At 47.4% G+C, this 16,654-nt stretch overlaps 1 protein-coding gene across 3 annotated transcripts; it reads right to left on the reverse strand.

Annotated features, from left to right (window-relative positions):
- Positions 1 to 2,261: 2,261 nt before the first annotated feature.
- Positions 2,262 to 8,149, reverse strand: herpud2 (HERPUD family member 2). Of its 3 annotated transcripts, XR_008572114.1 has the most exons (10): positions 8,039 to 8,149; positions 7,149 to 7,428; positions 6,961 to 7,038; positions 6,757 to 6,867; positions 6,524 to 6,681; positions 6,356 to 6,457; positions 3,810 to 4,139; positions 3,619 to 3,730; positions 3,093 to 3,543; positions 2,262 to 3,008 (listed from the first exon to the last, which is right to left on the reverse strand). XR_008572114.1 is itself a non-coding variant. In XM_054783028.1 (9 exons), exons 2-9 carry the CDS (start codon positions 7,293 to 7,295, stop codon positions 3,364 to 3,366), a joined length of 1,212 nt encoding a protein of 403 aa, XP_054639003.1. In that variant the 5' UTR covers positions 7,296 to 7,428; positions 8,039 to 8,149; the 3' UTR covers positions 2,262 to 3,363. The 3 variants fall into 3 exon arrangements, 2 of the variants coding, with proteins under 2 accessions (XP_054639003.1, XP_054639002.1); XM_054783028.1 differs by having other exon boundaries at positions 2,262 to 3,543; positions 6,757 to 6,861; XM_054783027.1 differs by having other exon boundaries at positions 2,262 to 3,543.
- Positions 8,150 to 16,654: the final 8,505 nt, after the last annotated feature.

Genomic DNA, 16,654 nt, shown 5'->3' on the forward strand with positions numbered 1-16,654 from the left:
ATTGGGAGAAAATCACATGACAAATTAGCTTACACGGGAACCTCAAAACAGCAAAGTATTTGATCATTTCAGCCTCTCATCCACACAGGAACAGAAACGGGAACGAAAACGGCTTCCAGAGTGGGAAAAAGTACACAATAAATGTACACAATTAAAAATATACAACAAATGCATACAACAGATATATACAATAAATGTATACAATGAAAGCATACAATAAATGACCACAACAAAAGTATACAATAAAAGTATACAACAAATGTATACAATAAAAGTAAACAATAAAAGTAAACAACAAAAGTACACAATAAATGTACACAACAGAAGTACACAATAAATGTACACAACAAAAGTACACAACAAAAGTATACAACAAATGTATACAACAGATGTATACAATAAATGTATACAATGAAAGCATACAATAAATGACCACAACAAAAGTATACAACAAAAGTATACAATTAATGTATACAATAAAAACATACAACAATGTATACAATAACAGCATACAATAAAAGTATACAAAAAAGTACACAATACATGTGTACAATAAAAGTTTACAATAAAAGTATACAATACATGTGTACAATAAAAGTATACAATAAATGTACACAATAAAAGTATACAATAAAATTATACAAATAAAAGAAACAGCAGGGGTTACTACAAAGACAAACATTTAAATCACAAGAAATTGTTCAAGTTTTGAGAGCCTTTTTACTGTCAGATTTGATTATAATTTGAACATATTGTTCAACATCTTTGGGGAAAAAATGAAATGTGGTTTTCTACTGCTGTGTTTGCATTTGCGGATGAAAAATGTAGTCAAAATAATCAAAGGATTTATGATCTTCTTTCTTAGAACTCCCATAAATGAAAAAATCAACATTTTGCCACGACAAAACAAAGTCCTTGAAGATGAGATCAATAATGTATCTGCTGAAGTTTTTCCACGGCTTTTTGGGGTGTGGACAATGCCAAAAAAGACGTACGACAGTCTCTGGGTAGTCCTTTTTAATTTAAAATATAGATGTTCTGCGAGCCTCTTCATCTGCTTTTTACACTATGTAGCTCCGCTGTGCGAATGTCGTCGAAATGTGAGTGGTAAGATGGCGTCTCTTTGGCTTCAGCGGCTTGCACGGGCGGGTGCGACGTATGGGCTATCCAGATATATAATACAGATCAGTGGGGGTGGGTCATTACTAAATGCAATACACTGATCTGTACTAACAAGTCTGGATAGCTCATACGTCGCAAGCCGCTGAAGCCAAAGAGACGCCATCTTACTACTCACATAACGACTACATTGGCACAGCGTACATAGTGTACAAAGCAGATGAAGAGGCTAGCAGAACATCTATATTTGACATTAAAAGCGGGGAGATTCTCCCATTCCTTCAAGTAACGCAACCTTCGTCCCTTAAAAACCATTTGATACGTTATTCTCTATCTTTTGGCTATATTAAATGTACTTTTCCCATTCCAATTCTCATTGCCTTTGGGACAAAATTCTACTGTGCCCCCTGGCTCAGCACTCCCCTATAGCAATGATAGTTTTACTCCTCTAGAAAGAGATTTTCATTTGAACTGCATATCCCATCCCTTTTTTCCACTAAAATCCATGGTCATGATCCTTTACTTTTTATTCTTACTTTCATACAATTCACTATGCTCTCATCTGTACAAAATATGAATCATAAAAGAGACAAGTTTTAAAATCATTTCACATTTTGATGATTTTTTTTGTTTGTGTTATGAAATAGAAATAAGCTCTTTTCTGATATAGAAATATATTTGAACAAAAAACACAGGAATAATATGTAATATAATATGTAATAATATATAACCATTGTCTCCATATGGGAGTTCATTTGAAATTCGGGTGAGAAAAAAAAAACAAAAAAACGTATTTTTTTATATTTGCAAGCAAATATAAAATGATATAAAATGATTTAGTAGTCTAGTGGTGGTTGTTTGTTTACATATCCGCCACGGCCCCCCATGTAAAGCCCTTATGACTCAGGTATGGTACGATATGGACAGAATGTTTAAAAATGATCATACCCGAGTCCTTATGATTAAGCTCAAGCACACCTGTTGTGTGAGGTTAGTCAGAAGACTAACCTTGCATTTAGTGTGAGTGGCTAACAAACTAGCAACACACTTAACAACTCACAAGTTCTCGCATAAGTCATTGTCCGAGAAGTGTTTCTTGCGAGTAGCAATATGGCGGCCATGTGGCTTCACAAGTCATCACCAATGGGCTATCCAGATTTATTATACAGGTCAGTGATGCAATGACAAAAACCAAAAGAAAAAGACAAATACAAAACAGGAAAGGTGACGGCACATTGGAAAAAACAAAGACAAAACAGAAAAAACAATGACAAAATGACAAAAAACATGACATTTGTTATTTTTTGTCATCGAGGCTGTTTGTATTTCCACACGTAGTCCCAGTTAATTTTGGCACTCCTGCGATTCCGTAGGTGAGGTGTGCAGTGCTCTGATCCAATCCATGAGTGACTCACGTACTGATTTTTAAATAATGCACTTATATTTTGTGTCTTTGTAAAAGTTGTCATTTTCTATTTATTTTATGTAAACAATTTTATTTTATATTTTTTAAGTAATGTTTTCATATTGTTAAAATATATTTTATATTATTAATTTGTATAACGTATGGAAGTACATTTTTTGGAGTTTGGCCAGCATCCATCCGGCAAATGGCGCTGTGGTGTAGAAAGTTGGCACACCCTTTGTAAACCATATCAGCACCACCTACGGGAAGGGGGTCAATTCTTAATTTAAACGAGCCACCCTGAGATGTTTAGTCCTTACCCTTGGCATTTTATGTATTTTTGTTATTAAAACAATTGGTTTTATATATGGTTTTATATATGTTGTATTTATGAATCTGAATAGTGTATTTTCAGGGTGAAATGGCAATACTTGAGACCACAGTTATGTGTTCGTTGCGGTCCTTAGCGTGAACATGCTGCCACCTGCAAGACAGAAGTTGACGTACAGATTAACGACTTTTATTCCCCAAAAATGTATATGTAAGAATTAAAGGTAGATTTAGTTACATGTGTAAATAGAGCCTTTAGCTTGAAATACGCAAACACGATGCACACTGTATGTCAGGATCTACTTCCCATTCCTTCTTCATTCTGCTTCAAGTTTGACATCGAGGACACATCACTCTGGCAACTCCTGACAAAAGTAACCCTTCACCGCCTAAGCGTTCTAATATTCATAGTCTAATAGTTCATTGCTGTGATTAAAAGGTACGTCAGTTCTCTAGCAGCGTTCGCTCCCAGGTGCTGTTGTGGGACGTGTTCAGGGGAAAAGGGTGGTCTAGTTGGCTGGGACGGGACGTCCCTCGGGTACGAGCGAGGTGAAGAAGGTGCTGATGAAGGACCAGGCAGTGCTAAGCAAGCTGGGCTCCGGGAGGGCGGCGGCAGCCTGGGTGGGGTCCTCTTGTACCCCTTCCTCTGAGCTGTCTTCATCTTCCACGCCGTCATCCATAAGACGCTCCTGGAGGACGGTTACGCACACACATACAGTTTAACAACACACTCCAGGTGAAGCATCTACATGTCATAACTACACCATTTCCTGTATGTCTTGATGCCGCCGCGCTTCTTCCCGAGGAGCTTGAGCCAGTTCAGCTCCTTGGAGGTTCTGCTCCTGTGGCCTGAAGGGAAACCAACCAGCCTGGTGCCTAAACCCCCATCCACAAAAGCAACAATAAAGTTCTGTTCAACTTGTGACAATCCAGGCTAAGAAGAGACGAGACTCACAAGTAGACCAGCAGCATGGCGCCCACCACCATGATGAAGCGGCTGAAGGACGAGTAGAAGTAGACGATGCTGAGCAGGACGCTGGCCCGGGACAGCGTGTACATCCAGTCCAGCCAGTCGCGGTTCAGCTCGTCCTCGTTCAGCACTGCCCCGCCCTGCGCGTTCATCTGGATGTTTGCGTTAGCCTGCGGCGGGTTCTCCGGCAGGGGATTGGCGGCAGCCGGGGCGGGCCCCAGCGGCGGTTGCACGGCTTCGTTGGGGTGGTAGGGTGGCGGATGTACCGAAGTGGGTGGGGTGTTGAGGGGCTGAGATGCCGCCACCGCTGCTTGACTGTGAGGTGAAAGATGCCAGACACAGCACGTTTGTGGGCGAGTGACATGTATACACACCAACGAGCTAATGGCTGCTAACACCACCTTGCATTCCACCCTGTAGGTGGCAGTCATGCTCATTTCAAACAATTTGCATTTTCACAGCCAGTATGGAGAAAATCAATTACCCTGACCTTAGCAACATGCCGTTGCGTGATTATAGAAGACGATATAAACTACAATTACAGTGGATGTCCACCAACTCATCCAGTGAGTTGTTATTAAAAAGTCACTTAAGTCGACATTGACGTTCCTTTTGTCGGCATAAAATGAAAGGTTAATTTCTATGAAAAGTGTTCACTTTATGTCAACATGTGTCGACATGTATCGCTAACACCGCCATTATTGCTAACATAACTAGCTAGACAGCATTACAACACTCACACAGCAACTTTCTGTTGAGTGCAAAAAAAAAAAGCTTCAAACTAAAGCTATGACAGGATTTTACACCCATTTACTGTATCTATTTTTGTAAAACTGGAAGATGCAGCGGCTCAGCAGCTTTTCTTTTCTGTTGGTCTGGCTGGTACTCGCACTAACGCCGCTGCCCCCCAGTGGCGGCTCTAGCTATTGGCCACACGGGCCATTACCCAGGGCGCAGCAAGGGCAAAGAGATGTTATTTATTTGTGCTCAGCGCTTATTTGTTCATCAGGTCATGTTTGTGTCAGATGGACACACCGCCATACTAGGAGGTGCGGAGGGGTAGGCCCTTGAACTTGCTTGCAAATAAACCCGATTCATTCTTAATACTGTATAATACAGTAGTACCTTGCATAACATAAACCTCCTTTTACGTAAATTCCAGTGAACGTAAAGAATTTATTTAAAATTTTTGCATCATATTACGGAAGAAATTCCATATAACGTAAAGCGTCAAGTTGGTGCAAGTTCAGAAATTCAATTTGTTTAGTGCTTGGTGACGCCTTCTGACGCTTCACGCTCTCATTGGCCGATTATCGGGGCACCGCCTCCGCTCTCATCTCATTGGCTGATTATCGGGGCACCGCCTACGCTCTCATCTCATTGGCTGACTTATCCAGCACGTCCTTGTGTTTGTGTGAGAGACAGGCTTCTCCCTTCAACCTCCTTCCTCTTCGTAGTCGCCCTGAAACTAACTTAAACAATTAAGTTAAGTTAAAAATTAAAAATTTGCACACAGCATTATCGTTTGGTGCGTGTGCATTTGTCTGTGAGACCAGCTGACTCTTAGACTCTTTGAGTCGCGTTTCGACTCAGGCTAGTCCTCCTCCTCCTCCTTCTTGCCTCCACTTGCGCTCCTGATCAAGACATCTCGTGAACGGTAGGACTGTTTTTGTTTTTCAGTTTTATTCCTTTACAGTAATCTTATTTATTACCTTATTTTATATTGGAATGTTACTCTACTATGTTTATGCTAACGTTTTCTTATATTTCCCCACCATATTTGGTGGACTTTGAATATTTTGAAGTGCCAAAGGGGTGAGTTTGGGAAGATCTTGGAACGGATTAGGCTATTTACATGTATTTTACGCTTCGTATAACATAAAAACCCTATAACGTAAAGGTTCTCGGAACGGATTATTTACGTTGTAGGGGCGTCTACTGTATTGAGTACGTGGCAGGCCAAGAGTCTCAAATATGTTACTTCACTCCGAAAATGTTAAATAACAACAACAAGCAAATTGTGAGCTGGTTTAGCCTTGACAACTTGAGAGTCTGACGATTACATGTCAACAAAACATCGTGGAAAAGGACACTTGGAAGCCGTGGGGTGCTAAATGTAGTGAACATGAGGAAAGAAGAGGAGGAACCTCAGGTCAAAGATAAACGATATGGAGCGCAATGATATGACCAAATAAGCTACCATTACTTTGTAGCTAATGTAATATCAGGGTGTAAAAATATGTTTAAATATGTAAGAAAAGATTAGCTTTGTGAACTGCTGAGAGTCAAATGATCCTTTCAGAAAACAAACAAAAATACTAGATGATCATGGTCGTCGGCTATGTTTTTCGGCATTTGACCGGAATGGTTTGAGGTTTGGATCTTGCGATGACAACGTTTCCAGCAGTCTGGAATGCAGAAGTGCTTCCAACAGAAGACAACAAACTGCGCCACAAATGGTGATAAAAACTCCAAATCGATGTTCACACAGTATTTGCACATATTCCTCGTTAAGAAGGGCGTAAACTCACTACTGCATGTAGTAGTGTTGCGCGTACATCTGCTGCCACCACAACATCTGCATGGGCATGAACATCTGGCCGCCTCGCATAGGCACCTGAGCTCCGTGAGGCCTGGTGTGAAAGAAGATGAGAGTTTAGAAGAGAAGAAACAAAAAATGTGTTATCATGCTTGCCCACCACTGAGGGGCGCCAGCAGGCGTCTGGGGAAGATTCAGCGGGGACGAGACACGGCGATGTCTGAGCCCTCCATGCCCCGCTGTGGGAGAGGAAGAGGAGGATGGCAGACTGTCTGACGGTGATGCAGCGGCGGATGATGAGTTTGCAATTTCTGGACTCTGGAATAAAAATGAAAATAACATATGAGCATAACGTGGTCACAGAAGACAAAGAGAAGTCACGGTGGCACGCACGCTGATGTCTGCTGTGTTGATAGTGGGGGTCCTCTGAGGGACAGGCGACCCTGGGGGGGTGTGTGAGCTGCACACCAGGTGTAACATGTGGTAGTCATCCTGCTGCTGGGCCTCAAGGACAGCACATGGGACAGAATAAAGCCTTTTAGAGTTAACATACAACTCAAGTCACTGAGTGCGGGTCCTGCTGTGATGGATGCGTACCTGCCGGAGCACGTCTTTTAGCTGGAGATGGTCCTGCAGGAGCTTTCCCGAGTACACCAGGCGCTGGTCTTTGGAGCGCTGCAACACAAACACCGTCACATGGTGAGTGAATCATTTTTAGCTCACCCGATTCTTTTTGCCCTACACGGATAAAAGTATTGGGACACGTGGATCCATAGTGGACTTACAGGTTTGCTGGGATACACATCGGAGATGTGACTCTTCAGCTTCTCCACAGTCCAGCTGAGGAAGCAAGTGATGGTCTGGTCCTGATACTTCTGGTTGGGGGCCTTGATGACCAGGTTGACAGGGCTATCCGCTGCCCCTGGGTCCATGGCTCTTATTACTCACCTGAGGAGGAACCTCTCAAATCCTCTCCATGCCGCCTCACCACCAAAATCACTGCTGTACACAGGATGGGGGGGACGTTCCCCCTTTAAAAAAACCTCATCTGTGTTGTGGTGATTCCTGGTGAGAAGAGGAAGAGATAAAAGCAATTTACGAACACTCCATTACAAGGTTTTTGTATGTAGAGTTAACAGTGTTAATTGTTGTGGCTGTAGTTTCCAGAGGTGTAAATCTGCACTGCATTATATCGTTTGTTCATATTTATGTTTCATTTATTTTGGCTAGTTGAGATGGTCAAAATATTAGAAAGCTTTGCCAAGCGTTGACATGGACTTAGAAGTGTAGTGTGCAATTTGTACGTGTCGTGCAACGCTATTATTATGTCAAATTTGTGATATAACAGGTTTGTGACTAGGACGTCCCGTGTTTTGTTGTGACAATTACCGCGTTACCCGATATCGACGTGAAAAGCATTAAAATTAAAACATACACAGCAAGTTTAATATGTAAAATATTCAACCAAATGGAGTTGGTTGTCTGAGAAGTGTTCAACAGCTGTCATGTTACCAGCGTTAGCTTGGCGGCTATCGCTAGCTTGATTAGCTTTCCGGCTAACATTTGCTAGGTGTGCTATATGGGGCCGCCTCCATGTCCACTTTGTCATCGCGTGAAAACTTTAATCTCCCGGCGTGATAGAGCCATGTCACTGAGCTAGCGTCAGCCATAATACCTGTTCAAAGTTCTTGGAACGTCGTCTGGTCCTCCTGGTCCTTCCTCCTTCTTGGCCCTTCTTGTTGTTGTAATCACGGAAGCGGACTTGACGTCACAGTATCAGCTGACAACATGGCTGCCTCACTGAACGTAATCATAAATAAAAAAAAAAAAATGCTGTATAATTTCAATACATTGTATAAAATATGATATGTACGATTTACATTTTTTTTTGAATTTTTGGGTTATTAATAGTATTATGGGATGTAGAAATTATTTTAGAATCATACATTTCAGGCAACGTCAGACACATTTACAGTAGAGATATTTTTTAAGAAAGAATACAACTTTGTCCGGAAGTGGACTGATGCACATACTTGACATTTATATCAATGAATTAATGGTTAATTAATGAATAGATTCAAAGTGGTGTGACGTCCTTTGGTTGTCAAAGCTTCAGCTTGTGCAGAACCTCCTTCGTGAGACGTTTGCTGTAGGGGTTGATCTTCTAGTGTCCATGCATCCATCCTAGCAGAAAACGCTGAAAGTCCGTCCAGGCGATTGCAAACATTTCCCGCCAATCTTCCTCCAGTGCTGCAAAGTCCACATCTTTGCTCACAGATTTTTTCAACTCAGAGAAATAATGCTCCAGCAGACCTGGAACCTTGTCACACTCCTTCTCCTCCATACAGCTCCCTCAAAAGTACACCACATCTTTCACCAACATAGTGGAAATCCACCGCCGCCACTTCCTGTCCACTGCGAGAGATGCAAAAGTTGGCCAACTTGGCATCTCCGTGCACGATGGTCTGGAAGCGGCACTGATTGAGGATCCTGTCGATGTCGCCGGCGGTCGCCTTGAGCCAAGCATCATCCATGGCCTCCAACTCGTCGGGGCGGGTCTCCAGGTGCCAGTAGGCGCCCACCGCCCACAGGCCCTCTGGTGGCACGCCCAGGAAAAGAGCGTGGAAGTGAGCCAGCCAGCTGAGACACGCCCTCATCTCTTTGTCATTCACGCTGGTCCTGCAAGGACAACAAAAGTGCTTGTCATCGTGAACAAAGCCACTGTATGCAGTGAAACAACCCTGATCGTATATACTATATGTATAGAGTATTTCCAAACTTCATAGAGCATTAAATACACAGTAAATAAATAAAGCGTTTGGAGATACCGCACCTTTTCTGCTCATATCCAGCCACATCCAGGTCCTCCAGCACGATGATCATCTCGTCTCCATGGGAACAAGCAGCCAGGCAGGATGGTGTCCAACACCACTGGTTGGTAGAATAATTCTGGTACCAATGTGTCTCCACTTCGTAGGACCTGACTTTCCTCCCGTGCGAGCAACCCTCGGGGTTGTTCTCCACCACCTGTGCGGGGAACGTGACGTGTTTGACGACCACCGAGGGCCGGTGGCAGCCGTCCAGGTGGAGGCGTACTATCACCCTGTAACCGCTCCATAGGCTTTGGATCCTGGCGCCTACATCCAGGGAGGAAGCGCCGCACGCCCGCAGAACCATGTCCTGGTACTCCTGCTTCATTTGCTGGTGTGAAACATCACGACTAGAACAAACCGCACGACGAGTGATCGTTGAAGAACTCTTGTGAGGTTGTCACGTCACATACCTTACACATGACATGTCAAAGAAAGGACGCTGATGACCATTACTGCCCCTTAGCGAACTGGAGGTCGCAATAGCAGCAGTTATTTCCAAACTTCCACCGAAGGCTGCAAACTGAAAAAAAATTCAAAGGATGCGGTGGAGCACTTTGTCATTTATATTGATAAATATACAGTATATATATAGTAATATCTGTGACTTGTGTGCCTCAGCCTTTAAGGGGCGGGGGCTTGGGAAGTGACGGTGTGACGTCACGAGCAAGAGAGCGAGAGGCGGAGTGCTAGGAGAGTTTCAGGAAGTTGGAAGTGCTGTGGATGTTGGCGTGGGTTGTGGCCTACAGCAGCCCTTGTGTGAATGTGAACTGTTGCAAAGTTCTCCGCTGTGAATAAAGCGATTGGAGTGCATCGGCGACGTGAGTCTCTCCTTCCCCACAACCAGGGGCATTACATTGGTGTCAGAAGTTTCGTTTTCAACCCTGCTGCACGATCGCTGTTGTGGGAGGAGCATGCCTAGTGAGTTCGGCGCTCGACCAAAGGTGAAGGAGGGAGCTGACCAGTGCGTGATTGAAATGCCTGGTGAGTTCGGCGCTCGATCGACGGTGAAGGAGGAAGCCGGTGAGTGTGTAATAGGCATTCATGAGGCAAAGTTCGAGGAGCACGGACGCCACGACTCCGGCGTTTCTCGCCAAAATGACAGCGGAGAGGAACAAACATGGCGGCGCCCATCAGCACATGTGGGACCTTATGAAAGCACTGAAATTCTCCGGTAAAGGGAGCTGGGAAGCCTATAAGGCACAGTTTGAGCTTGTGGCTGATGCAGCGGGCTGGACTGAGAGGTTGAAGGCGATGCTGCTGGCATTATCTTTGACAGATGACGCTGCGTCCTGCTTACTGCTGCTGGACCCGGAAGAGAGGCTTAATTACTGCACGCTAGTTGGCGCACTGCACAGGCGTTTTGGGGTGTGTGATGTTAAAGACACCACACGCTGTGAATTCAAGCACCGTGAGCGTCAGCCAGGTGAGCGGCTTCGTTGCCTCGCCCATGACATTGAAGCCCTGAGTCGGCGCGCATATGCAGGGATGCCGGGCTCAATCCAGAACGAGCTGATTTGTGACCAGTTCGTCCAAGCACTGAGACCAGACGAGCTGCGCCTGCATGTCCAGCTCGCCCACCCCACGACCCTGGATGAGGCCCTCGCGCTCGCCATGGAGAGGGAGATTGCAGCCAAGGGGGCGCTGCAGACGCCGTCCCACCCTGTTTCGGCTGCGATGGTGGCAGAAGGGATGGAGAAAAGGCCGCCGTGGGTGGAGGAACTGGTCTGTGCAGTAATGGTCCGTTCAGCCCAGCGTGAGGAAGGGGGTGACCGACGCACGCACCCCATGTCCTGCTGGGGGTGTGGTCAACCAGGTCACCTGCTGCGCCGCTGCCCCAAGTTGAAAGACGCGTGGGGAAACGGGAAGGGGCCCGTGTAGCCCGGATGGCACGGGCCCTTTCAGTGGACAACCGGGAACTTCCACCTGCAGAAGCGGGGGTTGCGTGCAGGGACCAGCACTCCGACGATACAGCTGTTGTGGCTGTGGGCTGGACGGAGGTGGGAGACCCTTGTCATGTCTGTGTGCAGATTGGAGATGTTGCCTGCACGGCCCTGGTGGATACTGGTTCTTCGGCCACGATAGTAAGGTCTGACGTCATTCCAGTGGGAACCGTTATAGAGCCAACCTTGACAAGGCTGACAACAGTGACCGGGGAGACAGCCCAGATGAAAGGAAAAGGGAAGTTCAAGTTTGTCCGAGGGGGTCTTTCTAAGTTGCAGTGCACAGTGAGACCCCATCTGACCCGCACAGGTGGGCGGTGTCATCATTACCAGAGCAGCCATCGTTGACAGGGGCAGAGTCTGCTCGCCTGAAGAGGTCCCGTCGCCAGAGGGGGGCGACACCAGAGCAGCCGTCGTCGACATGGGCAGAGTCCGCTCGCCTGAAGAGGGCCTGTCCCCAGCAGGGGGCCACACCACAGCAGCTGGCGAGTAGACGGGTAGAGTTTGCTCGCCCTGAGAGGCTTGGTCCAAAGTGGGGGGCAGTGTCACCCAGCCTGCCTACTGTAGAGGACCGGATGGAGCCAATGCGATCCATCTACGAAAAGAACTGCACTGGCCTAGATGCTGGTCAGCAAGAGCAGTTGTGGCGAGTGCTGTGGGACTTTAAAGACATTTTCGCCCTCAGTGAAAATGAGGTGGGCCTCATGCACCTTGTTGAACACCATATCGACACTGGGGACGTACGTCCAGTGAAGGTGCGGCCTCGTCGCCTGCCCATGGTCCGGCAGGAGGCGGCTGATAAAGAGATCCAGGCCATGCTTGAGGCGGGGATCATCGAGCCCTCTGACAGTCAGTGGGCATCAGGCGTTGTGATGGTCCCCAGGAAGAACAGCTCTCGGCTGCGGTTCTGTGTGGACTACAGACCGCTGAATAAGGTCACGAGGAAGGACTGTTACCCGCTTCCTCGGGTTGATGAGACGTTGGACCTGGTGTCGGGGTCCCCGTGGTTCTCATCGCTCGACTTGCGCTGTGGGTACTGGCAGGTCCCCCTCACCCCTGAGTCAAGACCAAAGACCGCGTTCTGCACCACCAGGGGGCACTGGCAATTCAAGGTCATGAGTTTCGGACTTTGCAATGCACCAGGGACTTTTGAGCGGCTGATGGACACTGTGCTTGCAAATATTCCCAGGCAGCAGTGTTTAGTGTACCTGGACGATGTCCTCGTCCATGGGAGGTCCTTCCAGGCCGCACTAGATTCCCTGAGGCTAGTGTTGTGGAGGATTGCGGCGGCTGGACTGAAGCTGCATCCTGAGAAGTGCCATTTTATGCGGCGAGAGGTGGCGTTCCTGGGCCACAAGTGCATCTACTGCGAGTGGTATCAGCACACTGGAGGAGAAGGTCAGTGCCATCAGAGACTGGCCGGCCCCGAGAGACCAAAAGCAGCTCAAGAGTTTCTTGGGCCTAGCTTCATATTACCGGAGGTTCGTGAAGGGATTTTCCTGCATCAGTGTGCCCTTGTTTCGCCTCCTCCAGAACGGCCAGGCCTTCGCATGGACGCCAGACTGTCAGGAGGCGTTTTCCAACCTCAAGAGGGCCCTCACGAACGCTCCTGTCCTCACTGCTCCAGACCCAGCTTTGCCCTTTGTGCTGGACACGGACGCTAGCAATGTCGGCATGGGGGCGGTGTTATCTCAGGTGGGGCCAGAAGGTGAACAGGTGGTAGCCTACTTCAGCCGAACATTCAATAAAAGTGAACGGCGCTACTGTGTGACCAGGCGTGAGCTGTTGGCTGTTGTGCTGGCTGCACGCCACTTTAAGTACTACCTCTGTGGCGTGCCCTTCACCATTAGAACTGATCACGCAGCACTCCAGTGGTTGATGACCTTCAGAGAAACCGGAAGGCCAGGTGGCGCGATGGTTAGAGGAGCTGCAATCCTTCCACTTCAGTGTGATCCATAGAGCAGCTGCTCAGCATGCTAACGCTGACGGCCTTTCCCGGCGGCCGTGTGCTGTGGATGGCTGCAGCTACTGCGACCGGCGCGACACCAGAGAAAAGAAGCTGTGCGGTGATGAGACAGCTGGTGGGCTGTCATGCTGCATGCTGGAGGCAGTGGATGCTGCAGAGTGGGCGGTCAAGCAGGAAGAGGACGCCGATCTCAAACCGGTGCGACAGTGGGTCCAGAGTGGCAGGAGGCCACCTTGGGAGAGCGCGATGGGACTGTCGGTTGGCACAAAGGGCCTGTAGAGCAAGTTTGCAGTGCTGCGCATCAAAGATGGCGTGTTGCAGCGTGCTTGGAAGGAGCCAGCCACTGGGGAAGAGAGGTGGCAGGTGGTGGTGCCTGTAGCTCTCAGGGAGGCGGTGCTGAGAGCATGTCATGGGGGCACCAGGTCAGGCCATTTCGGGAGCATAAAGACCCTCAGACGGCTGCGCCAGGGATTCTACTGGGGTCAGGACCGACGGGATGTGGAAGACTTCTGCCGGCGCTGTGATCAGTGTGCAGCGTACAAGGGGCCTCAGGACCAGTCGCACGCACCACTCCAGCAGCAAGGGGTCGGGGAGCCCATGGAGAGGGTAGCCGTGGACATTATGGGGCCTTTTCCTGAAACGGACAGAGAGAACAAGTATGTGCTGTGTGCAATGGACTACTTCACTAAATGGCCGGAAGCATTTGCGCTGCCAGACCAGGAAGCAGAGACTGTGGCAGATGCGCTTCTGGAAGGCATGTTTAGTCGGTTTGGCACTGCGGACATCCTCCACAGTGACCAGGGCAGGAATTTGGAGTCCAGAGTGTTCGCTGCCCTGTGTGAGCGTCTGGATATGCAAAAGACTCGCACCATGCCCCTGCACCCGCAAAGTGATGGCCTAGTGGAGCGGTTTAATCGCACTATGCAGCAGCAGCTGGCCATCCTCACCTCTCACCATCAGCGTGATGGTTAGAGGTGGTGCTGATGGCCTACCGTTCAGCAGTCTAGAGTTCCACAAGCTGTACTCCTGCCCTGTTGATGTTGGGCCGGGAGATCCGGACACTGGCAGAGTTGGTGTTTGGGAGGCCACCAGGCAGTGCAGAGGACCGGCCGGGACTGGAGTATGCCCGGAAGTTGCAGGATCGGCTGGAAGCGGCGCATGCCTTTGCTCGAGGTCAGCTAGAGAAGGCTGGTATGAGGCAGAAGAGGAACCATGATGTGCCCAGCAAGGGGTGTGACTTTCAGCCGGGTGAGCTGGTTTGGGTTTTCACGCCCAAATGGAAAAAAGGACGTTGCCCTAAATTAGACAGTCATTGGGATGGACCGTGCAGGGTGCTAGAGCGGGTGGGGGAAGTAGTTTACATAGTTGCAGTTTCCCCTAGAGGCAGAAGAGTTGCCCTGCACCGGGACCGGTTGGCACCTTACAGGGGCCGGGATGTTCCCCAGTTCGAGGCAGGGCCTGCTTCACCAGCTGGCTTGGGACGTTCGGTGGACTCAAGTTCTCCGGGTCCCACCACAGTTGTTCCTGTTCAGCCGCTGGCACCAAGTGGAGGCGCACAGGAGTCAAACCAGGGCCGGCCACAGAGACAGAGGCAGAGGCCGCCAAGGTTTGAGGTTTTTGTTGTTGACCCCTCGGGGCGAGGGTCCCTCTTGGGGCAGATGTTGCAGATTTGAGACAACTAAATGCTAATCCCCTAATTAATCCACATTCATATTTTATGAGCCCTTTTTTACTCAAAGGACCACTGCAGACCTTCGTTGTGCATGAGCAACAAACAGTTTCCCCAATAGCTCACTCGATGGCGGGTTTTCTCACTTTCAACATGTCTTTCTTCTTGGGTTCACATTAAAGGATTTTCTAGACATCCATTTCATGTAAGTATTACTACCAATCACCTTTATTTTGAAACCAATACTGTATAAAAATGAATCATGACAGTATAGAGATACAGTATATGCCAATTTGTAGATTTGATCTCCTCTGGGTTTTCCCCTAGGGGCAGCTCTATTTCATTGTTGCAGCTTTGCAACGTTTGGCCGGACTAGTATTAATGGATGCCACATGCTTTGTCTTCTAGTTTACCTATATTTTGAGCAACAGTCTATACTAGGGTTATTTTCCTATCGCCAGTGTTTACTTATTGATTTGAGTTGTCATTGAGGGTGCATCCTATGGAAAATGAAATAATTTGGAGTGAAGTTACACACTATCAGAGGCAGATTTGATCAAATGTAATGGCATAATGTGATGTTCATTTGACTGTTCAGTGAGCAAAACTGATGTAGCCTAAATTCCTTTGCACATATTATATTAGTATATATCTTTGTTGGACTGGAAGTACGTAGTACGTATGGCATCATACCGCATGTACTGGCAGACAACAACACGCTACAACCCAATTGCAACTCTCATGGGATGTAAGCGATTTGATAATCTGTGAACATACATCCATATGAACGGCAATACCAATGTGAAGCAAAAGGGTGAGCCTGGATATGATCCATTGTTCAAGGTGCGACCAGTACTTGAGAAAGTCCATGCAAACTGTTTGAAAGTTTAACCGGAAGAAAACAACTCCATTGATGAGCAGATGATCCCCTTCAAAGGAAAAATTGGAATGAAACAATATATCAAGAACAAGACGAAAAAATGGGGAATCAAGGTCTTTACTCGTGCAGGTGTCACTGGACTAGTCTATGACTTTGAAGTATACACTGGAAAAGGGACCGTACCCAATGAGCGTGGACTTGGTGTTGCAGGTGAAGTTGTGCTTCGTCTCGTATCAGATGTTCCGAAAGGACTAAACTACAAGTGCTTCTTCGACAACTGGTTCACTTCACCTGAACTCATTGTGGAACTGAAGAAAATGGGAATTCTATCAGTTGGTACCATCAATCGAAACATTCTATGTGGATGTACCCTCAAAAGTGACAAGGAACTTTCAAAGGCTGGGCGTGGTGCACATGAAGTGAAATATGAAATGACAAGTGGGATGGCAATCGTGAAGTGGTATGATAACAAGGCAGTGTTACTGGCATCATCCTTCATGGCCCTGATCCTGTTGATAGATGCAGAAGGTGGTCAAAAGAGAAGAAGGAATATGTGGAAGTGGACAGACCCCACATTGTCAAGGTGTACAATAACAACATGGGAGGAGTTTGCTGCACTCTATCGCATTGAACTCCGCCCACGTTGTTGGTATCTGCGCATCTTGTACTATTTGATTGACCTATCACTGGTCAATGGTTGGCTCCTCTACCGCCGTCATCTCACCCAGAAGCAGGAGAAGAAGTATATGCCGCTTCTTGACTTCCGTGCTCAAGTTGCAGATGGCCTCATCAAGGTTGGCAAACGGGCTAACTTGAACAGTCGGAAAAGAGGACGACCGACATCGGAAAAGGCTCCAGAACGCAGTCAAGCTGCCACATCTTCACCTCCAGGTCAGAGGATCATTGCGCCATCAGTTGAGGTCAGACGAGACCGATTCGATCGTTTTCCCATCCATGCTGATA

The sequence above is a fragment of the Dunckerocampus dactyliophorus genome, chromosome 7, assembly GCF_027744805.1.
Source record: "Dunckerocampus dactyliophorus isolate RoL2022-P2 chromosome 7, RoL_Ddac_1.1, whole genome shotgun sequence".
Classification (NCBI taxonomy): Eukaryota; Metazoa; Chordata; class Actinopteri; order Syngnathiformes; family Syngnathidae; genus Dunckerocampus; species Dunckerocampus dactyliophorus.

Bases quoted from the DNA above. Each gene is read 5' to 3' on its own strand.
- herpud2 (XM_054783027.1), bottom strand. From the start codon at position 7,295: ATGGACCCAGGGGCAGCGGATAGCCCTGTCAACCTGGTCATCAAGGCC. The intron at 6,868-6,960 runs GTACGCATCCAT...GCTGTCCTTGAG, and splicing joins TAAAAGACGTGCTCCGGCAG to GCCCAGCAGCAGGATGACTA. The intron at 4,140-6,355 runs GTGAGTTTACGC...TTCACCTCACAG, and splicing joins CAACACTACTACATGCAGTA to TCAAGCAGCGGTGGCGGCAT.